This window comes from Abramis brama (assembly GCF_963993115.1).
Source record: "Abramis brama genome assembly, chromosome: 3".
NCBI lineage: Eukaryota > Metazoa > Chordata > Actinopteri > Cypriniformes > Leuciscidae > Abramis > Abramis brama.
In genome coordinates this window covers 23,592,765-23,616,785 of record NC_139965.1, presented here as the reverse complement: position 1 = coordinate 23,616,785, position 24,021 = coordinate 23,592,765, and the positions used below count along the sequence as shown (strand labels likewise).

General features: G+C 37.7%; 1 protein-coding gene across 5 annotated transcripts in view; it reads right to left on the bottom strand.

The window, feature by feature from the left end:
• Window positions 1-24,021, bottom strand: part of tub (TUB bipartite transcription factor) — a 97,894-nt gene that overhangs the window by 32,022 nt on the left and 41,851 nt on the right. For 2 of the 5 annotated variants that reach the window (XM_084109202.1, XM_084109206.1), the window contains exons 2-3: window positions 11,859-11,910; window positions 1,297-1,459 (exon numbers count right to left, since the gene is read on the bottom strand). In XM_084109202.1, the coding sequence (XP_083965328.1) occupies window positions 1,297-1,459; window positions 11,859-11,910 (215 nt within the window). Of the gene's footprint in view, window positions 1-1,296; window positions 1,460-11,858; window positions 11,911-19,380; window positions 20,006-24,021 lie in introns of those variants that run through there. The other 3 variants (XM_084109203.1, XM_084109204.1, XM_084109205.1) reach the window with 3 other exon arrangements.

The window sequence follows — 24,021 nt, the reverse complement described above, 5'->3', positions numbered from 1 at the left end:
TCTCTCTTTGATGAGACAGCACAACACCGAGGGAAACACAGTAAATTATTCATAATACTGTAAACCGCTATCAACAGACATTCCTCTCTTTCATAACACAACACAAGCCTGTGAGGATTAGTATAGTCCCAGAGTACAGGTGATCAGTATCAACTGATTTACTGGAATGTCTTGGACTCAGTACAAGTTCAACTCTATCGACAGTATCTGTGGCATCATATCAACTGAAAACAATCTAGTCCCTCAGCTTGTAAAAAAATAAATAAAGGAAAAACTCCTTCTGGTTCTTCATTAGACAAATGTCATAGGAGCAGTCACATGCAGGAATGTGACCGCGAACTTCTGACACGGTCAGAACTTCATCAGAGAACTAAATAGAAACACTAATAAAATAGCAAAATCACATAATCAAATGATTTAAACCAAATAAATAGCTGAAAATATAAAAACAAATTGGTTAAACAAACACTTTAGTTTATGGTCCAATTACTACTGTTAACTGTTAACTTTTGCCTCAATAAACTCCTGATTACTGCTTATTAATAGGTAGTAAGGTGGTTGTAAGATTAGGTATTGGGTAGGAATTAGGTAGGATTAAGGGATGTAGAATATGATCATGCAGAATAAGGCATTAATATGTACTTTATAAGTACTAATAAAAGCCAATATCCTAGTGATATGCATGCTAATAAACAACTAGTAGTGAGAATTGGACCCAAAGCTAAAGTGTTACCAACCAATTTTATTTCAAAATATTGTGAAATTCTAAAATAGCACTGGTGCACAAGTCTTTAAACAAACAAAATATATAAGATGTTGTTAAATATATTGTTAAACTCTATAATGTAGATCCATAACAGACATCACAGTTCTTTATTACTCTGCCATTTTCTCCAGAATAGGCTATTTCATTCTGTAGAGCTTAGCCATAATGCCAAACAGATGTTTTAATATAGATGATTGAGGTCTGCAGTGACATTGTAGGAAGGGTTTATCTAACACTGAGCAGTCTGGGACAGAGATCAATAGAGTAACTCAAGCCAGTACCGCTAGCAGTGCGAAGAATGGGAGCATTGTTTGCCGAACAATCAGCAAACAAGCATTTCCATTTTCAATCACCGGCCTTTGTGGGCCGCTCTGTTTGAGCAGCTTGGGTCGATATTGGCATGTCAGTGTAAAGACAGCTTGGAATAACGTCTCATGCCTTCGAGATTGAACCTGACCCTTGAGTCTCTGTGGCACTATGGTTATTTGATATTTTATGAAAGTGTTTTTTTGCTATGTGGCTATGTGTACCGTGGTAGATGGTGCTGCTGTTGCCGCTGAGGTAGCTCTCCACGAGGGGAGCCTGTTCCTCCGACTGTCGGGTCCTGCGCACCCGAGACCGCCCGTCCAGATTAGACTGCACCATCAGGGGCTCCTGACGTTTCTTTTTCTGCTTCTGTTCCAGTAAAGCTCGCTAAAAACACACATTAACAGACACACAATACAGTACAATAGGTAAAAACAGTTTTGAGATTTTAGTTACAGTACTTGTGCTCTATGATACTCGATGCAATATATAATCAAAGAACATAATGATGTTCAAAAACTGTATGAACATTCAAAAGATGCACAGTCTGAAGAGAAAACCAATCAATGACTACATGTAACGTCTAGGGCTGCCCCCTAATAGTGAAAGTGACATGTGAAGGCCAAGTATGGTAACCCATACTCGGAATTTGTCCCCTGCATTTAACCCATCCAAGTTAGTGCACACACTAACAGTAGTGAGTAGTGAACACACACACACTGCAAACCGTGAACACCCGGAGCAGTGGGCAGCCATTTTTGCTGTGGCGCCCAGGGAGCGATTGGGGGTATTGGGGCATAAATATGAAGAAATATTTAAATGAAATGTGAGCACAAATAACTGGCACAAAATATATTTATTTCGGAGAGAACTGCCACTTAATTCTAATTTATCCGGCAAAAAACAAACATCCGCAAAGTTGCTTAAAATTACTGCAGTATTACAGCAAGTATTTGTATTATTAAAGGGGTTTCATAGTACATAGCACTGCTTCTGTACTTCTGCCAATTTTATTCAGCTTATTTCCATCTTCTGAAAAGCTTTTTTTTTGGTGTGTGTGTGTGTGTGTGTGTGTGGAAAAATAGAGCTGGAGATGAGGACCGGATCCACTGCATATTTTTAACCTCAGGGATGCATTTATCTGTAATATTTCTACATAAATAATGCAGATCTTTCAATATCAAAAACTCACTTTCACAAAAGGATAGCACTGTGCACGGATGTGAAATGCATCTGCTGTGTTTTCTGAAAACCTAAAAAATTGATAAGTTAAAAATTGTAATAATAATCGTAGTATTGACCGTTTGTGTAATTAATTATCGTATTGTTCCGAATATAAGACGACCCTGATGATAATATGCCCCCCCCCCCCCCCTTTTTTTAAGATGTACCTTTTTGAGGAACAAATCTTGTTTTTTATGAAGAAAATAATTTTCATATTGGATTTTTTGATATTTAAATTTTTATATTGAAAGTATGGTAAATACTAGTAGAATGTATACCATGGCATACCATAAAAATAACCTGTAGTTCTCATTTCAAGTAGATTTCACAATGACTGATTTCTCACTTTTTTTATGTACAGTGACAGATGTTGACATGTCAAAAAAAACCTAAAAAAACATGTGTTTGATCCTTTGATCCTCATCTCACTAATGGGCCAGTGGGCGGGGCCAAAGATGTAGGGGTGGTCTTTCGTCGCACTATTGCGTCATAATGTGACCAAACTGAAAAAACGAATCGTTTTCAGAGCTTGGTTTCAGTAAAAGCTGTTTTTGGACTAACAAGGAACTTCTGAGTTCTGAAACTTACAGGATGTTTTTACATGTCAAAAGATCAAGGAAAATTTGATTTCTCAATTCATGATCCCTTTAATATTCTGCATTATAGCATCAGTCTGAATCTACATAATATACAAAACTTATGAAGGAAAATAAATTGATAGTAAACCTGACCAGAAATAGTAACAAGAGAAAAACAAAATTATTAAAACTTAAACTAAAATGAAAACAATATTATATACATTTGATTATAACTATATATCTAAAAAGGGCCAAGGCAACTAAAGAGGTGAGCTTTCTCAGTCGCTCAACTGAAGCTCCATGACTCACAGCACTGACATCACCATTCTGTTTAGTTTTGTTCATGGACTTTCAGTTTGTTTTTATTTGTCACGCGTTTCCTTGTTCCGCCACTCGTCTGTCTCCATAGTTACCGTCATTATTAGTTCATTGGTTTCAGCTGTGTTCTATAAATTATCCTCGTTTGTGTTTGCTATATAAGTTGATCATCACTCACATTCATTCTCTGTTCATGAAATGTTTAACTTAATTTTAAAAGAAAAGAAGTGCAACATAACACATCTTCAAATCTGGAAACTTTTGAGTTTTGACAACAATGGAACCGAGCCACACAAAGAATAACTTGGAGCGCAGGGAATGTGTCTCTTTAGTCCTAGAGCTAAAACCAGCCACTACAACACGCCTTCTCTTCACACATGACCGCATGTTCAACTCAGCATGGGTTTCACCAACATTCTTCACTTTCGCAGCAACCTGACATTATGTAAAGCTATAGTCAAGAGTTCTGGGGAGATCCCAGCGCTGGAGTCTATTAAACATTAAAGGAATCCGTTAGCGAATAGTGGGCTCGAGACCAGGTCTGTCCACTCAGGCAGAAAAGACACCCTCCCCTGTGCTAGTGGGTGGTGTGCAAATGAGAAAGGAACCTATTATCACAGATTATGCAAGCAGAAAAATGCCATTAGCTGCTATATCCATAAAATAAAAAAGCATTTTCTAACATTTTATTAGAGCTAATGAATAAATCTTCATTTTGATGAACCAATAGTGATTCTTAAATTCCAAAATTGATTTTTTAGTCTGTGCTGTTTTCTGTTGATGTGTGAAAAAAAGCATTATACTTCACTAGCATTAGTTGTAGCATTAGTGCCTACTGTCCAATGTTCACAATAAGCTTTGTGCTTTGTAGTTTTGTTCAGCTTTCTCATTCTTTCAATTTTACCACAAAATGTGAACAATAAATGTGTTTTTGCCACTCTTTAATGTGGTGTGACAGATCACTGTTGCGCCTCAGTTCAAGCAGCAGCGTGGCGCGCGAGTGAACGATCATCTCTAGCTATTTACTAGTTATTTCATGAAATAAACATGAATGAGCATCAGAAGGTATTTTGAAAAAAACAGTACAACTAACAATGTATCATGTCTCATGTAATCGCTCAATCAGTATATTCATTATATTTTTATTGTTAATGATGCTGTAACGTGTATGCTTTGCTTTGATTTCATTTCCATTGTGTTTTGGTTCCGTTTTCCCTGTGCCAGCTTGCCTGTGTGACCCAGTTTCCTGGTGTGTGCCAGTGGTTCCTTTAATTAATGACTCAGTTCACCTGTTGTCCAATTAATTTTCTCATCAGTACCTCTGTGTATTTAAGTCCTGTGTTTATTCAGTTCTTTGTTCGGTGTCATCAGTGTTAAAGTGGTTGTGAAGTCTGTTTCCCTGAGTGTTCCTGTGTATTTTTGGATGAAAGACTGTTAACTTGGATTATTCCTGACGTGTGCTTCCTTGCTACAGCCAGTACGTGACAGATGTCTTATTTATTATATCTTGTTTGAATAAATCTGACAAATGTTTTAAATGTTGTACATTCTGGAATGTAGAAATGCAATTATATCATTAAGAAGTTAAAGGGTTAGTTCACCCAAAAATGTGAACCCATAAGACCTTTGTTCATCTTCAGAACACAAATGAAGATATTCTTGAAGGATCTGAGAGCTTTCTCGAATTTGAATTAATTTTCTTCATTTTAACCCTCTGGGGCCTGAGGTGTTTTCTGGCCCTGGAGGTGTTCTGACATGCTCTGACATTTGTGCTTATTTCTGTTACTTGTGACATTTCCATGGCTAAAGTCTGATTACACTGTATTTAGCACAAACTCTGCTACAATAATATATAAGCAGCATGTATGTAAAAGTTTGTAGTTTTGAGATAATGACATTTATGCATGGTTTGTGAAAATACAAAAAAAAATTGTCACTGAAATAAGGCCATGAAACCCATACTGATTATTTCTTCACAAGACTTTTGAAAATTGTATCACGTAGCCTAGAATATTTGCTCCAAAACTATGTGAAAATCATCCTGACTGCTCATTCAGATAAGACAATATATTGATTTAAAATTTGTAAGACGTGTTTTGTGTAAGAAAGCTTTATGCGAAGAGGCGTAAACACATCATTAATATGTATGGTTTTCACACTTGAGAAAGACAAAGACCCTCCCCCAATGGCCCTATTAGGAGCTATCAGGCCCTATCATTCTGAGCAACCTTGCACAAAGAATGAGGAGATTTAAAAAAGAATGGCTTTTTGATTGTTTGGATTTATTTACAACACAACATAATCCAAAGATACACAACAAATGACAAAAAAGCACACTATTGAAAACAATGATCCAAAGACAGAGACCTTTGTGCCATTCCTAAAAACATTGTACATACCTTTCATTTCCAAGGTGTTTGATTTTCACTTTACCATGTTCATGTACAGAGACTCATGTGAATGTTGAAGTCAGCAGGACTCAGTGGCATCTGGTCCCTGTATAAAAAAACCAAAACCAAAAACACTGTGAACATGCTGATATCAAGAGAAACTATAGGGCTGTACGGTTAAAATGTTTTTTTTTTTCTGGTTAAAATTGCTTTTTAAAATTCACAGAATACACACACAAATGTTTCCAACAATATATAATGAACACCAGGTTTGTTGTGCCTTGTAGGCATAGGCAACGCGCAGTGCTACATAAAATAATAATAATAATAATAATAATAATAATAACAACAATAACCTATAGCAGCCTATAAATCTTTCAAACGGATCACTTCAGTAAGTTACATTCAAACGCAGAGCGCTCCAAAATATGAAACATTCAAACGCAGAGCGCGCTCCAAAATATGATACATTCAAATGCTGAGCGCGCTCCAAAATATGAAACATTCAAACGCTGAGCGCGCTCCAAAATATGATACATTCAAACGCTAAGCACGCTCCAAAATATGTTACATTCAAACGCACAGCGCTCCAAAATATGAAACATTATGGTTACTATAATATATATATCTATGTTTGAGCAGATATCCACAAACAGTAAACACGGGTCTAAATATTATAATATTCACCATATATCTAGCAACAGTTCAACTGCAATGTGAATTTTATGCAACAATAATATTCAACTAATATAATTAAGAATTTCTTACCTTACATCTTTCTTGTCTTCAAATTGCGTTCTTCTACTGAGGTAAATCCAATGTAAGCTCACGGCGTGTCAAACTCGACGAAAAGCAGAGACTTGTGAAGTTTTTTGGTGCTTTGTTTTTGAGGTAACAAGCGTGTTCGCGTTCCATGTGGAGATTTGCATGTGAATCTCTTTTGCGCGCGTGGGCGTGGTCGAATTAAAAATAATGAGCAAGCGTTTGAGAAGCTAGACATCTTGTTGGTTTTATACAAATTACTTAAACAGAGAATATTTGTTTTCAGTTTGAATTCGATGATTTAAAAGTACACACTTAAATGATTATAAAGATATATGGCTAATAAATGTGTGACAAGTATTCGCTGAGTTTTGTTTCAGTTTATAGACGTGCTCAAGAAAAAAAAGTTCACCGCGACGGAGAGGCAGAAAACACACCCTGTTTATTTTCTTTATTTTACAAAAGCACAATGTTTTGATTTGATTGTAAGTGGACACATATAAAAGTAGACATCTCACAGATTCCTTTTTCATATTTCTTTTTTCTGTATGATCATAAATGACGGAGTAATTGAAATTTATTGTGCTACTATGTGAAGAAAATCCAGCAAAACGCGGGGGCGCGTTTGCTGACCTCAGAGGGTTAACCTTTAAAGGTGCAGTGTGTGATTTTTAGCGGCATCTAGTGGTGAGGTTACAAATTGCAACCATCAAAAGTTACGGTGGCCGACAGGAGATGTCGTCATCTTAGACCGCAGAGAGTAGCCAGTTAAGCAATGAGGTATCTTTACAAAGATAAATTAAGAAATGAATTTATTTTATTTTATTTAAAACGATGTTATTGCGAATATTACTGTTACTTGTTTATCATTGTGTCAGTGTTTTATTCACTGACTTTAGCTAGCTTCTTTGCATGAAGAACAACATAGTGACGAAATGCGTTTGTCCATTTAAGGCTACTGTAGAAACATGTCGGTGCAAAATGGCTATTTCAATATAAGGGGTATAACCTTATTGAAATAATGGCTATTTCAATATAACCTCCAGTGTATGTAGATAGAAATGGCTCAATCTAGGGCTGCACGATATTGGAAAAAAAAACACATTGCGATATTTTTTTCCCAACGATATATATTGCAATATTGCGAGCCATCAATCCAGGCTAAAGTCAATAATTACCATTCCATGATATCAATAATTTCACTAATAAACAAGCTTCATTACAAGTGACAAAAAGGTCACTTAATATTTTATTCCAAAATTAGAACATATTTCTGTAAGAATTCGGTGAACGTTCTACGCAATCCAACGTGGCGGCGCTCTTAACAGTTGTTTGTTTGTTCATTAGGCCATAGCCTAATTCCTAAAAAATAGCCTAAAAAAAAATCTTATTCTCTCTCGATACTGATGATACTGACTCGCGATCTTCGCAGTAGTGAACACGCCGGAGAGAAATGCACATTTCATACAGTTTTATTTTGTTTTGAATGGTTAAGTAGAGATTTCTGTAGATAATAGATATATTTAGATAGATAAGCTACGGGTTTCGGTTCATGGATGATAGCTTAAGCTGTTCAGTCGCTGGCGCCTCCGTGTCATGATTATTTATTGTCTGCTATATTAACTTTTTATTTATTAAATCCAAGAAATTGGATAATGAAACACTGATTAAAATTAAGATACAATTAATACAAAACGAAATTCGTTCTAAAGAAAGGCTTTGTGCTTTCTGTTTGAGGTCTCTGTGAAAGTTTTAAAGCAGTCTTTTAGTGCCGCATCATAACGGTCGCGTCCGTAATGGAGAACTGTCACGTAACATTGTTTTTTCCTCATAAATGCATAATGCATAAAAAAGACAACCATCCACAACTTTATAACACTCCAGGCAAAGTACCTCTTTTTGGTCAACATCCTCCTTTTTGGAGCCGAAATAGTTCCAAATAGCTGATTTAGATTTTTGGTACGAAATCATAATTTTTTTTGCGGCGGATCCTCTTCGTCGCCCATTTTTAGCTATAGGATTGCCAGTGAATGTTGGCTGTGAGCGGTGAGCAGCGGCACAGCGAACCAATCACTGTGCAGGCACGCGGAACGTGCAAATGTCACCGCAGCAACAAGCCATACAACAAACTCGTGTTTACTGTGTGCTACCGTTCTTTTAATACACCATGAGTGCTACTACCCTTCACATCGCATGTTCCGGCGATGTGACTATCGCTCGTGCGCACATCGCGATGTCGATGTTAAAACAGAATATCGTTCAGCCCTAGCTCAATCTAAGGTAATAAAAACATAACGGTTCATTAAGTAAGGTCTTTATACACCACTGAAAACATAGTTATGTATACTATATTGCATTTCTGTCAACAGATCCTGCTAAATATTACACAATGCACCTTTAAAGGGGTGGTTGATTATGATTTCACTTTTCTAACTTTATTTAGTGTGTAATGTTGCTGTTTGAGCAACATCTGCAAAGTCACGAAGCTCAAAGTTCAAAGCAAAGGGAGATATTTTCTTTTAAAGAAATTGCTTTTTAAGGACTACAACAAAGGGCTGGTAGGGACTACACAACATTCCTCCCGGGTTAGTGACATCACGAACCCTAACATTTACATAAACCCCGCCCCCGGGAACGCGATTTGTAGATTATCATGACAGAAGCTAATCAACATCATTGATTAGCATATGTTGTCACTTCTTCTTGAGTCTCTCCATATTTGTCTGACTTCGGTTTGAACATAAAAGGCTAAAAGTTTTTTTGTGTCTGTGTGAGGTAAAAGGACACAAGCTCTTGAAGCTCTGCCCTCTGTGACGGGAGCAGCAGCTCATTTGCATTTAAAGGGACAGACATAAAAACGGTGCGTTTTTGCTCACCCTCAAAAAGTGACAATTTTAACAAGCTGTATAAAAATATCTGTGGGGTATTTTGAGCTAAAACTTCACATACACGCATCAGAGATTTATTTTACATCTTGTGAAAAGGGCATTATACCACTCCTTTAATATTATAGTAATGCACAGCATTAAATGAGAGATTGTTTTCCCAAAACAAATTTACATGCACTTGACATGCATTTTACCTGATATATATATCCAAACAAATCGATATCGAATTGAATTAAAATCAAATCGAATCAAGAGCTTGTGAATCAGAAATGATTACCAAGCCCTATATGTCAATACCCTACTTTTCATTGCATCATAGAGATAGCATTAAAACAAGAGATTTAGAATAATTTGATTTGACACACTCTGTGCTTTTGTTAAACTCTAAAATGTGTCATCTTCACAGAGACACAATGAATTCATGCATTTTTAATAATGCTTTGTGTTCCTCTAAGATCGCGTCTCCCTCAGAGGTTTCTATGCAAAGCTCGTTCTATTGGCGGTACCTTGTTGCTTGGGGAAACATGCCTTTGCACAGCGCGCACAGATCTCGATATTGATGTTCTAATAAAAAGTTGTTTATCTGCATACACATTGCCTAAACACGTTCACCGTCTGTGCTCTCCTCTGTTCTAAGGACTGATGCGGTGCCAAATAAGCATTTTCAATATCATTGAAACAGATCGCTCGGAATATGTGCTCACACAGCACCTTAAAATTCATTGAAACGCAGTGGTCAAAGACTCCTGAAGCTATAGAGAGCACAAAGAGGCTGGCTAAGGTGATGCTCAACAATTTCAGGCATGGCTCCTTCAAGGTTATTATGTAAAGCAGTCAGGCAATAAACATGGTAATTTGATCTCATGGTCTTGTGATGAGAGTAGGAGGTTTATTAAAGAGCAGCCGAGTGCTGTGGGCTAAACCTATTGGCTTGATTCGAAATTTGGAGCAAATTATGCTTGTCTCCCTATCCAGCTGCAGGAACCACTGATGTTTACAGCACAATAGCAGACAAACCGATTCAAAGTACCCTCGAGGAAATAACCTCCAAACTCCCTCACTGCACGGAACATGGAGGCTTGCTTTCCTAATATTCACACCTCATTAAAGTCCTATCTCCCATCTACAGTCCACCTCCAGATATTTTGGACAGCTGAAGAGAGCAAGGACTTAGACAGACTAAGAATTCTGAGCTGTCAGTTTTCTCTGGAAAAAAAGCCATTAAGGTTGAGGCGGATGCTCTTTCTGTCTCCTCTAACACCCTAAATCTGTCCCAGCTCTGTAGTTCTTCTGATACTCTGGGAATGCTTCACTGAATCTTTCTATATCTGTCTGGATTTTAGAGTAAACCCACTAAATCTGTATGAATAACCCTGATTTCAATACTGCTAGTTGCAAGCATTTCACAGTAGGCCACTGTTGCAGGAAGGCAGATGAAGATGAAGATTTATGAGAGTTTAATGAGGGTAATACAAATAATAGTCAGACAGGCAGGGCAACACACACTAAATGTAACGTAGACCAAACAGAGAATCAATGTGAGGGATCAACTTATATACTGTAGCAAACACAAACGAGGATAATTAATAGAACACAGCTGAAACCAAGAACACAAATGAGGAGCAGGAAAACTGAACAAAAGAAGACATTACGAGAATGAAAGCAAACTAAAAGTCCATGATAATGACACTAACAGAACATAATGGTAACAGTCACAAGTTTTTAAATTATAAACTAAATCTCATGGTAATTATGTTAAATTATGAAATTCGATTCCTATAAAATGAGTCGCAACAGACTGTAGTAAAAATGGCCTTGAAGGATATTCATATTAATTTTAATGTATATGCTACCATTTAAAAATTTGGGGCCAGTAGCATTTAACAAGGACACATTAAATTGACCAAAATTGAGAGTGAGACTTTTATATTATGACAAAAAATGAAATGCTGTTCTTTTGAACATTTAACAACAACCATTTACAACATTGATAATACCGGTAATAAGAAATGTTTTTATTTTATTTTTGAGCATCAAATCAGCATAGTAGTATTAATATCTGAAGGATCATGTGACACTGAAGTTAAGACTTGAATAAAAAGTATGTCTTATGCCACATTTTGTCTAAAAATCCTTTCTGAACAAATGTGTGGCAAATATGCTTGTGGCAAAGAATAACTAACAGTTATGATTAACTAACATGTACTGTCCAAAAACTTTGTGAAGCTTGCCAGGGAACCCACCTGTTCTCTTTAGAATCCAGAGTGTTTAATAACAAAGGATTATCAGATTATCAGAATACAAACCACAAGGCTAATGAACTCTTGCTAACTGTAAGAATAACAATCTTGGCATTAAGTTTTCAAAGTTATCTGGGGCAAGTCTACTGAAGTAACAGCACATAATGTAATATAAAGGGAGGGATGGCATATGGAATCTTATCAAAGGCATTTTCTTTAAACCGTCTTGAGAATATGTTTATGTGATGTGATTCCTTAATGAATGGTTTCTCTCTCATTGTTCTACTTCTGCCTGTTTTTTCTTTTCATTCTTTTCAATTGATCTCATTTCCTTTGAGCAGAGCCTTCTGTCCACAGTGCTGAAAATAAACTAAAGGAAGACTCACCTGTCTGTCCAGCTTCTGTTGTCGCAGGGTCGTCCCCTCATCATCCAAGGTGCTGCAGAATGACAAAAACAAGATTCAATGGGGAAAGCTCACAAAAAAGATGTGCCACAGCAAGAGTAGCACAGAGATACGATTCAAACAAGCTTTTGTGTACACAAAAATCCAGTCCACCATATACAATTCCCTACTGTTCATGTCCTTCACTAAAGTCTGCTGCACAAAACATGGCATCAGTATTCAGTATTTAACTTATCTCATACAGCATCATTAAAAGAGCTGATGTCTAGCGACTCCAATATAATCATATAAATAAATCAGTGATTTGGTCTCCATTTACTGGCCATTAAACCTAGAATATGGGCAGAAGAACAGTATGTAAATGGTACGTATGGACATTATTTTTTCAAAGGACACAGACAGTGCGCTGCTGTGTTGATCATGCCTCTTTGTCCTCTTTCAGGTCCTGTGAGGAGGGAGGTCTCTGGTGAGACCTTTGTGCTCTGCCTGTCCCTCCTCTCGTTCCCTTTAATCAACTATGACACATTCACTCCAGATCCCCTTATGCATTTCTGCCGCCTGTTATTTCTCAGCCAAAAGCTGTGTTAATTAAATGGCAATGGAGGGCTTCCTCTGTGGCTGTGGTGGGTCATGCGGAGAGAAGAAGTGTGACAGATCAAGGGTGGTATGGAAAAGGATTTGTGTTCTGTAATCTGTAATGCACAACCAGGGTGTAGCTTTCAACATGTGGTAGGAACATATGTTACAGTCAGAATAGAGAGATGCACATGTACAAATACTGTTTAGAAATCAAGAATTCTGCTATCTTTTATATCTGTTTTGATTTGGCTTCCCTCTGGATGTCATCAGACAATACAAAATATTTATAAAAGATTTACAGACGTTTGGGTTCAGAACACCACAGGCAGTTTACTCATTTTCTTGTTGACATTATAAAACACACACAAACATGCTAATTAGATGCTGTTATTTTTACTTTCACTATAAAAAAAAAGTTCAAATACAAAAATGTGAAGAATATGAAAACTATAAGGTCTTTGACAGCTAGTTTATTTAATACAGATTTTTTTATTTTTTTTATTGTATATTGGGGCAGTTGTTATTTTCACCCCAAGTAACATAAAAGGTATAATAAGAGTAGATAATAATAGTAGGAAATATATAGTACAAAAAACATATTATGTTGTGTTTTTGAGAGGACAACAGAATGACATTTAGAACAATAGATAGCTAGAATGACATACATACAAACTAGACAGACAGAGTGAGTGACAGACAGGCAGACTTACAGAAAGATACAAAAATAGTTAGAACTATAGATAAAACGAAACATAGATAGAACAACAAAATGACAGGAGATTGACAGGGCAGACAGACAGACAGACAGACAGACAGACAGACAGACAGACAGACAGACAGACAGACAGACAGACATTTTGGAAAACAGTATGGCTACGTTGGCTACTTTCAAACCAGTAGCATAACAACCAGCATGGAAATTCATGTTGCTCTAAGCTTGTCTTTTCAAGAGGATTATCTCTTTCTCCCTCTCTCGCTCAGAAGGATCTTCCAGCGCCAAACTAAAAGTCTCTACTTTCCTATTTAAACCTGAGAAATTTCACTCTTTATAGACTGCCAACACTGACACCATTTCTATCACACATGCACATAGGCACGAAAATACATGCCCACGAGCAGACACTCATTCAGAAATACAGACACCTATTATTCAGTGCACTCACAAACTGACACAAACCGCAGGATACAGAAATAGTAATGAGTACTTGTACACATTCATGATCCCCCTCCCAAAGCTAAAATACATGCACACATGCACAAAGCATAGTGCCTAATGTCAGCAGTCAAGGGTGTCAGTTCCCATCAGATTGGCAGATAATGACATAAACAGAGCGCTTCTAATGAGGGTCAACAAGGGATGAGAGATAAATTGATATGTGCTGACAGCTGCCTACAATGTGCGGGAGAATTTCTCTCCCTCACCATCAAGCTTCACTGATGACAGTGACAATTCACTTTGTGTGTCTTTGTGTGTGTATATGCATGTGGGCGTTTCACTGTATGTGTGTATTGGAATCAGAAAGTAATGTTTGCCGATTTGTATTCTTTACTTTTACCTGTTAATTCTCAAACAAAACAAAGTACAAATGCACTACAGCAGGGTTTCCCAAAAGTGGTTCATTATAGTTGATAAAAAGCGAATTAAATTAAAATTTAAAAAAGTGGCTGAACAATTAATCGAAATAAAACTAAATTAGTGATATAGCTTTGTGTGATTATCATACCAAAGGTTGCGATATAATTAAGTATTAAGTATAGTCTGTTGTGCTGTGTGTTTCAGAGTGAAAAGCAGCACTTACAAAACAGCGATGACCTGAAGGAATGTTCAGGCATTAAAGTGGCCCTATAATGTTTTTTCGAATATTCCCTTCCATGCAGTGTGTAATATAGCTGTTTGTGAATGTAAACGTTCTGCAAAGTGGTAAAGTCGCACGATAAATAAAGTTATTGTCGCCCAAAAGAAAGAATCGACTCTGAACCGCCTATAGACCTTATGTAGCCCCGCCCCTTTTCAGCGCTGCGCTCGTTGTCTTTTGACTTCCGGTCTGTATTTTCACAGTGATATTGCGTATTTATGAATGGCTCGTTTTAAAATCTGCCCGGTCTACTGACATGTGTTAATACATCTTCTTTAAACATTACAATCCTCATGATAACTTTCGTTAACTTTACATTAAGTAAATCCACTTAAAAAGCTAATTACTCCTGGACAGCAATGCCATAGGAATATACAGAGCGACCGCAAAAACGGAAGTTCAAAGACAATATTCTAAAGATGGCGGCGCCCTCGTTTCTCTGGCGCATAAGGTCTATACGAGTCGTTTTTGTTTTGAATCCTACTGCATGACGATTCTACGTCACAAGAAGATACATTTGCATAATGCCCGCCTATGTTGTAATGTACGTTGTACAACTTGGGATTCGCGAAACACTTACTCGTGAAAAATGGGCTGTACCCAGTTTATTTGGACCAGCTTGCTCCTCAGAATCACAACTTGTAAGTATGAATAATTATTGATGTATATATTTTCTACAGGGTGTTCAAAATACATAGTTTTGTGTTTTATATTGTGTAATCCTCCGGTTAACCGGATAACTCACGTTATTACTGTCTTACTGAAATACTTCTGCTAAGCAGCTGTGGGCCACTATTACCTAAAATTGTGTCTAGTAATGCAGATTGTCTGTTGTTTTTACAACTTTAAGTAAAGATAAAAAAATGGAGCAAGATTTGTATTACAAACGTTTATGTTACATCAGTCATTCACGTTAGTGCTGGGCTAACGTATGCACCGTTATTTATACAGTTCCCGCATGTGCACAGCAATAAATTAGAAATAATTTGTTTGTTGATGGACATACACTTGTTAATGCTGATGGTGAGGAATTACAGTTGCAACATCATAATGTACCTCAAACTGAGTAGTGTATCACTGAGAAACGTCCTGCTCAAGTCGTCCTTGCGATGGAGGTTCGGGTTGAATAACTAGTTCTTCCAATGTTTCATCATCAGACTCAGATTGATATGGTAAAATCGACGTCATTGTTACTGTCTGTGTGTACAATCGCTGAGCTTTAGGAAGCCTCCTGACAGAGCTGAAGTTCAGTTATGGTAATGTGTGTTTAGCTTCCGAAACACGCACTGTATGCGGTAGACCAATCACAACAGACTGGGCCATCTGGCCAATTAAGAGCAGAGTTAGCTCGCAGGAGGGATTTAGATAGACTGATTCATCCGATAAATCGTTTGAGAATCACTGAAAAATGTGGAGATGTGCAATGTATATTATGAGAAAATTAAAGTGTTTTTTGACCTTTGACACATGTAAACCTGTTGTAGGTTTACAACAGTGAAGACAATGGGGGGGGGTTCCATCTTTTTTTATCAGTGCTTTCCACCTGCAACGAGACTCTTATTTTGATCTACTCTTTTCACAACTATTTGCTGCAATTTACTAAGTGCATCACAGAACATCAAAAAATGTAAAACTCTACATTGATCAATTTAAGGCTCTGGACAATTGCCTCAGACTGTTAATTTTTTCAGTCTATACAAGGACATTTTGACTGAGGAAAAACTTAAAACACCATCTATCCATCTATCTAATATAATAAATAAAAAATGCTGCTGTTGTTTAGAGAACATTTTTCTGATCTGGACAAAATTCTTAGACTGTAGCAGTATGTGGACATTGTAAGGACTCTTTAAAAATGCATGTGTTCTTTATGTACGAGCACACTAGCATGACAGCACTCAAATGGAAAACAGGCAATGGAACTTATTTTTCCATGCTTGTGGATAACAAGATCCTTAACCTCCAGCGAGCTCTGTGTAACTTATGTACAGTATGTGTGTGTGTCCATGTGTAGGGCCTGTGACCTAACAGAGCAGACTGGCCCTCAAATAAACTGGACAAGGCTGTGAAATTAGTGCGTGTGATGCAGAAGGTCCAGCTGAGGCAACCTCAGCTCTGCCAGCACGATCTTTAAGCTCCATACATTTTTCATTGCAAGCCCCATCTGCAGGGGAGGAGATGTTCATCACACCAGGAAAAAAAATACCATGAAGGGCCCAACGGCCCTTCTGACTGAGGGAGAGATAAGAGAAGGACACATTTGCTGCCTGCTCTCACTGCTACCACAAAGACCAAGATCCAGATCTTGCTGCATTACCAATCTGCCTGTAAGCAAGCCACTTAATAGCAGATCGCCCTACTGCAGCTCCTTTATTGACCTACTTTCTTTTTTGGATGGAAATCATTGCCTGAAATTCACATACGATGAATTCAAATGTTACTTTGCAGCTAACCACAACTCTAATGTACAATATGGAAGACACACAGTATTTAATCTATGAGATCACCTCGTTATTCATTTGGCAAGAGGAGGATTAGACCACCGACTGAGCTCCAAAGTTTTTTTCTCCATTTCTGTCACCTGTCTGTCACCTGATGGAGCTTCTTCTGGAGATTGGGTTCCTTGCCACTGTCACCTTTGGCTTGCTTGAGTCTGTGTTTAAAAGAACATTTAAAATAATATTCAATAATATTATTGATTTGACTACACTGATACTATCAAATGAGAACAAAACTTGAACTGAATTGATCTGAATAAATGACAGTATTATCATTTTAGAGCTTTTCAGCAGAATTTGAATGTCACATATTTGATAGTTTGCATCACTGATTCAGTTATTTTTCTGTTTATTAAGATGCTTTGAAACAAAAAAAAATAAAGCACTATAATAAATTTGAAATAAAGTGCTACAATAAATGAAGGTGACCTGACTTGCAAAGCTAATCTGTTCCTGATTCCTAACTGTTTAGCATAAATTCGAGTCACGAACCGCTCCGAGTATAACGTCACAGGTTTCCATTTCTTCCAAATTACAGTAGTTATGACGCGAATGCAGCATAAGCTCGTTGTTTTGGTTCAGGAGGAATTGTTAAAGTTGGCTGCTGTTTCTGTTGTGGTGCTCATAGCATGAAACGCGCCGATGACGGGTGATGTCTGCGTGAGCAGGGTGCACAGAGGTATGGAAATACATTCGCTGACAGGCAGCTAGGACATTGTATCATTGCATTCAGACTGTAATGCAATAATTGGACGAACATTTTATGGTCCTACGCCTTCCACATACAGCCACTTAACTTAGTGATTGTTATCAAGATGTGAAGAGACTCTCAACCAGCATAACAAAAAAAAAAAAAGAAAAAAAAGAAAAAGAAATCTGGAACAAATCACATACCCTGCTTTAATGGAGTTGTCAGTTATGTTTCTATATTTAAAATAGATACAAATGAGACCAAAAAGTATATGTTGTCAGTGGGGTCCAAACATCTTGTTCTGTGTTCCTTAGAAGAAAGAAAGTGTGGAGAGACATGAGAGTGAGTAAAGGACAGTATTTTCAAAAGGTTCAAATCACCCTCCTTTTAATCCCACTAATGCCTATGACAAATAAGTAAGAGCAACTGTATCATTTGAGGTTTTTTTTTTTTTTTGGGGGGGGTTCAGATAAAACAAACGACTCATGATGCATCTCTCAAAACAAGAATTTCCGTTACTGTTTCCTTGAGCTCATCCAGTGCCAAAGCTCGTTAGATTTCTCAAATCCATTCAGGTCACAATCACAGACCTCACACACAGGAAACTGGGGTGTGGGAGAGGGCAGATCTTCACAAACAAAACACACTCCCATAGAGACAGCCTAAGACCCTCCAGGGTAGGTTGAGCGGTACCTTTAGCTCCCTGCAACAAGCGGCAAGTGCTCCCTGATGTAATCTTTCAAAGAAAGAGTGGAGGAAAGTAGGCTTGTAACTTATAGCAACCAAGAGCCAATGAGAGAGCAGAGGAGGCAGTGCAGCCATGACAATGAGGCAGCAGCAAGACTGCCTCCAACAGCAAACATAAACCAAAAGCATGGCTATGTTCCTATATACAGTGATAATCACTGACCACCACACCGGGTGGAAATAAAGACAGTCAGTAAAAATATAAAGCAAAATATATGCAAAGAATTTTTAATGATGAGATATTAGCCATATTAGGGAAAATATGGAATTAAAATAATACATATTAACATATTAAGATTTTTCTTTAAATATATTAATAATATTCAGCAAGCGTGCATTAAACGGATAAAAAGTAAAGAAGTTTACCGTGCTGTTAAATAAATGCTGTTCTTTTGAACTTCCTATTCATCAAATAATCCAGTTTTCACAAAAATATTAAGCAGCACAACTGTTTTCAACGTTAATGAAAATAAATATTTCTTGAGCAACAAATCCGCATATTAGACTGATTTCTGAAGGATCATGTAACACTGAAGACTGAAGTGATGGATACATTTCATTTTAAAATATATTATAATAGAAAACAATTATATAGATTGTTACAATATTACTGTTTTAATGTATTTTTGATCAAATAAATGCAGCAGCTATATTTATTATAATTTATAAATTCATAAGCACACCTTTTTGGAAAATATACCACAATATAGTACAAAACATAACTAAAACGTTACCCATTCTAACTTATACTTCAAATTCTCACAATCTCAACAGAATTTCATCTATTCAAGCTAGCCAGCTAAATAGCATTTTAGTCTCAAAATTGTTTCAAAAAGTTCTCAAAACATATACAAGATCAACATAAACAGTCATAAGATAATGTATAGTGATAATGCACCAGTGACAGTTACGTCAACTGGCTCCGGTAGCCATCGGCCCATCTTTATCGTTGAGTCCTGTAATAGATATTATATCAGACCAGCTGATATAAACAAAAACCTCAGAAGCAACTACACAAACCCAAGAGTACAAGGACGAGAGAATCACCTTTGCAGCCCTGCCAGCATTATCCATTCATCATCCTCGATCCCCTATCACATTTATCTTCTCCAACCAAACACATGCAAGCTCACCGATAAACAGATGTACCTGTAAGGGATCCAGTCCGATGAGTGTTTGGAGCTCATATCTGAGCGTGTTGAAAGGGTTTCGAGTGTAGCGGTGTAGGACAGCAGCAGTGATGCCAACAACAGAGCCCATGCAGCCCAACCATCCCCTGCACTTCTGTCTCCACTATCTACAGATCTAGTGTCTCTTCCATTCACACAACCCCTGCCTGCAGCCTGCAACGGATCCTTTTCATCATGAGCCGGACTCAGCTGCCTTGCTGTGAATCCAGTTCCCTCGTCATGCACCGTTTTCTTTCTGCTTGTTCACAATCCCTCGTGTTTTATTCTTCCGTTCACCTTCACTGAGTGTCTCTCGTCATCATCTTTTATGCTGCTCTGTATACTGTGGCTCTCGCTCTCCTCAACTGCGCCTTGTACTGACTGCTTTATTCCCTCCCTTTTCTTTCTCACTCTCTCTGTCACTCTTTCTCTCGCTCTCATTTGCGCTCTCTCTATCTCTCTTTCAGACCACTGTCATTATAACCTTACACACGGCCCTAAGAAGGGGAGAACATGTAAGAGTGAATCCCTTTTGTCTAGCTGCTTTGATGTTTGTCGCGATGCTCCGCTGGTCTATCAACACACACACACACACACACACACACACACTCACACACACACACACACACACAAACACACACACAGACTCTGGCTCTGAAAAGCGGGAGCCTCAAATGTGTTTTCTGAACCATGATTTATTCATCCCTTCATTCAGAGCTGGGCTCATTAACATGGGACAGAGCAGCGCAGTTGTAATTGTCTTTGATTTAACATGCTGAATCCAAACTCAGCACACCATTTTGTCTTTGTTTATTGGCTTTGCGCTTTGTTTTAGTCCCCTGGGTACTTCACTTAGCTAAATGAGGGTATGACTTCATATACATATTTTAATATCAGCATTATCACGCAACGTCCTTTATTAGCTGCCGCCAAGAACAAAGGTAAATGAACTCATCACTATTGTGGATGTTGTATTTTAATGCTAAAATTTCAAAATGATATTCAGGATTCAAGAACGCTACATGACTTCTGCTGCAATATTTATGCTGGATTTAAGCTAACATAATGCGGTGGTTCCTAAATGAAAAACTATTTTCTTCAGCTTCCTATGGTTATTTATCCTACCGTATTTGTCTCAAGCGCACTCCTGCGAGCCTTCGTGTTTCTCTGTAATATCCTCAAGTAGCCTGAAGCGTATTTCTGTTTTACTGTATATCAGCTTTCTCATCTTTCCTCTGGACTCCCTCATCTTCCTCAGTGTCACACTTAGTCATGTTGATTTAGCTCATGGCTCAGGCGTGCACTCTTCCTTGCTCATAAAATGCTCCTGGGGCTTTGTGTGCATGCTGTTTTTGCTGTTAATATGAATCAGAATGTAAGTAAAATCAACAAGGAAACAAGTAAAACTGGAGCACATTATTTCAGGAACGAACCACGCTTATACACAAGCCTCATGTAGCAGCACATTTGACTAACAGGCAAAGGTCTGGTCCATATCGTAACTTATTCTGGCCTGCTCAGACAGGAAGAGTATAATGACATGTAAAGCGATTAATCACAATTTGTTTAGGGTACATTTTATTCAGTGCAAAGCGCCGGCTGACATTGATAGACTGATGTGAACAAAAAACAAAACAAAAAAAAAATAGCATGTCAGAAAACATCCAAATTAAGTAGAGACATTGGAATGAAATGAAAATTCACCCTATCTATTTTTTTAAATGCATGCTAATGATTGTATTGTGAATATACGTTTCGTTGTCCACATTTTTGTGATGTTGTAATGTTTAATCAAAATGTCATAACTGGATCTTCAGGTGAAAAAGACAGACTTCCCTCTGATAAAATGATTGGTGATGAACATGAAGCAGAGCAACAACCCACTGCATGATGTAGATTCTCAAATGCAGTTAGAATGCCCTTAAAATGCCCCTTTATGAGTGTCTGTCTCATATTTATATATCATGAAATAGTTAAGTAAATCACACGAGTAACAAGTGCAATATCACTCGAGTGATGTTTTTGTCCTGAATAGCAGTGCAAATGTGATATTGATTTATTATTACAATAATTCAATAAATAAGAAGTTAATATTGTGTTATATTTTAGACACAATATTGTCTGCTTTTGCTCAGTTTTGCCAACGAAAATATTACCTATAAAGCGAGAGCAGAACTGTTGCGTTTCATTTCTGAATGAATCCACGTTTTGAGCGAATCAATCGGGTGAACCAATGATTCAATTCAATGAAGCCCATTCACAAAGAGAGCCATTTACTTAGTTCCTGAATTGAGTATCATTGACAGTAATTTATTTACATTAGGTTTAGCCTACTTCTCAGAAGGAGCTCTGACCGCTCTAAGAAACATACATTTCCCAAAGGCAGCTTTGTATTTCTTGTTATCGGAGTATGAGACCATCAACACTTATACAAATATATACGATTTCAAACATTTACCTGAAAAAAGGTACTCAAATCAATGCAATTATTTTGATTTGGGCCACATCGCACCATTTTATTATATCTCTCTGAAAGGAAGTCACTGCTATTTTGCTTTCAGTCAAAAGAACTGAAGCCAAAGACCAGCAGAATATCTGCCCTGTTCTCAACAGGTACTCAAAAAATAAACTGATACTATCACGCCACATATTCTGTGGCCAAAGTTGTTCATAAGAGACCAGCAAACCGCCCCTGCACAGGAACCGAGGTCAACACTCTTCCTAGCAGCGGTCAAAAACAGCGAACACGGTGGGATGTTGCTGGATCACACACACTCCGCTACGCTCCAGCAGAGGGAGAGCAGGTGGAAAAGCAGCATGGCTGGTAAATATTTGATGCTACTGCAAGCCGTTTGAAGTCACACTATACCGAGCTCATCGCTTGGGCAGATCCATTAGTGAAACCTACGGCCACCGTGCCTAAAATTATGTAGCCCCCCATCAAGCTGAGCTAACAGCACGCACCCGCCGCTAACTCGATTGGCCAAGTCCCAAAGATAGTCAATAAAGTGTGACACTGGCACAAATGCTAAGTAGTTATTGGCTTTTTTGATGGACTGTAGCGCTTCAGTGCTGAGAAGAGCTATGACAGGGGGTCTCTGTGTAGCATGGGGCTAGCTAGCATTGCCAAGGCCGGCGTGCGGGCAGCTGCAGAGCCACAGTATGAAGAGCTTTGTTAATAATGCAGAGACTCCATTAGCCATGCAGGTCACGAGGTGCCAACGGTCGCCGATGAATGAACATAAATCTACACCGCTTTGTGTGTGGGCGAGTATGTGAATGTAAGATCTTTCTTTATTATTCTGATCAAATGACACTGTCATTGACAAGTAAGTATGTGTGTAGCAAAATGTTTTTTTTTAGTTTTTTTTTATCCTTTTTTGACTGTCAAATTGCACACAAAAAATCACTTTCACATATTCTGGCCTCTCAGCATTGGCTACCAGTTAAATTTAGGATTTATATTAAGATTTTGCTCCTTTTTTTATTCAAAACTGAAAAGAAAGTATAATATAATAATAAACATTTGCAAATTATTATTATTTTGTATTATTATTATCAGTAGAATTGAATAATAAGTCATGGGGTTCTGTGGTTTTCTTGCATCTGCAGACCAATGATTTGAAATAAGATGGTTACTGTGCAGAAGGACAGAAGATATATAGGGAGGTGAAGAGTCTTTCTCACTCTCATCTTGAGTGCTAGTGAAGTGATTTTGCAGGCAGCACATCTGACGACACATCCTGACGTCCCCTTTGATTACATTATATATTCCTGCTTCTGCACACTACTTTAAACCAATCCCAAGGATTTCCATTTTAATTGGGTGATCAATTGATGTTCCATTCGCTCCTGGGTTGTGTTTTTTTAATCAGTTTAGGGACGAAGATTCACAAAATTACATTAAAATTACAAGGAATCAATACAAAGTTAAACTAAACCTCCATGATACTCTTCAAGGCTTTCTCTCTCCTTGTTTTATGTCAATGGCTCCTACATTTAAGCAGAAACTGGATCACTGAACCACAAGCGATTTCAAGCCCATCAGTTCTAATCTAAAACAATCTAATGACCTCTTCATTAAAAAACAGTCAGACGGCAGCGGTTCTCAATGACCTTTTGTCATTACTGCTACAATTGTGAGGATAAATATTTACTGACATCTAATTGAGATTGCATTAGCAGTGGCTGGAAATCCCAAATGGGCAGCTGGGCAGTTTGTAGAGGAGGGTCTATGCAAACAGAGGAGTCTTTATTCCAAACGGAGGAGTAAATCTTTATGTGGTGAAGAGCGGCAAGAGATGGGGAAGGGCAAAGAGGAAGTACGAGAAATGTTGGCTGATGGTCTGCAGTCTCGTCTATAGGGTGACATTTAGATCTCATTCACAGATTACTCATGATAAAAGAGACAGACGCTGGAGGTGTAAGCATTGAAAAATACAAAACCAGAAAGTACTTCAGTATTTCCAATTCTGTCCACAAGGTAACGGTTTATTTAGCATGGCTGCATTAGCTTCTGCTGATAACTACATAGTCTGGCAGCAAAAAGCATCTTTCTGCATTGACAAATATTCAAAAGTATCCATGTCTTCTGCTGAAATCAAA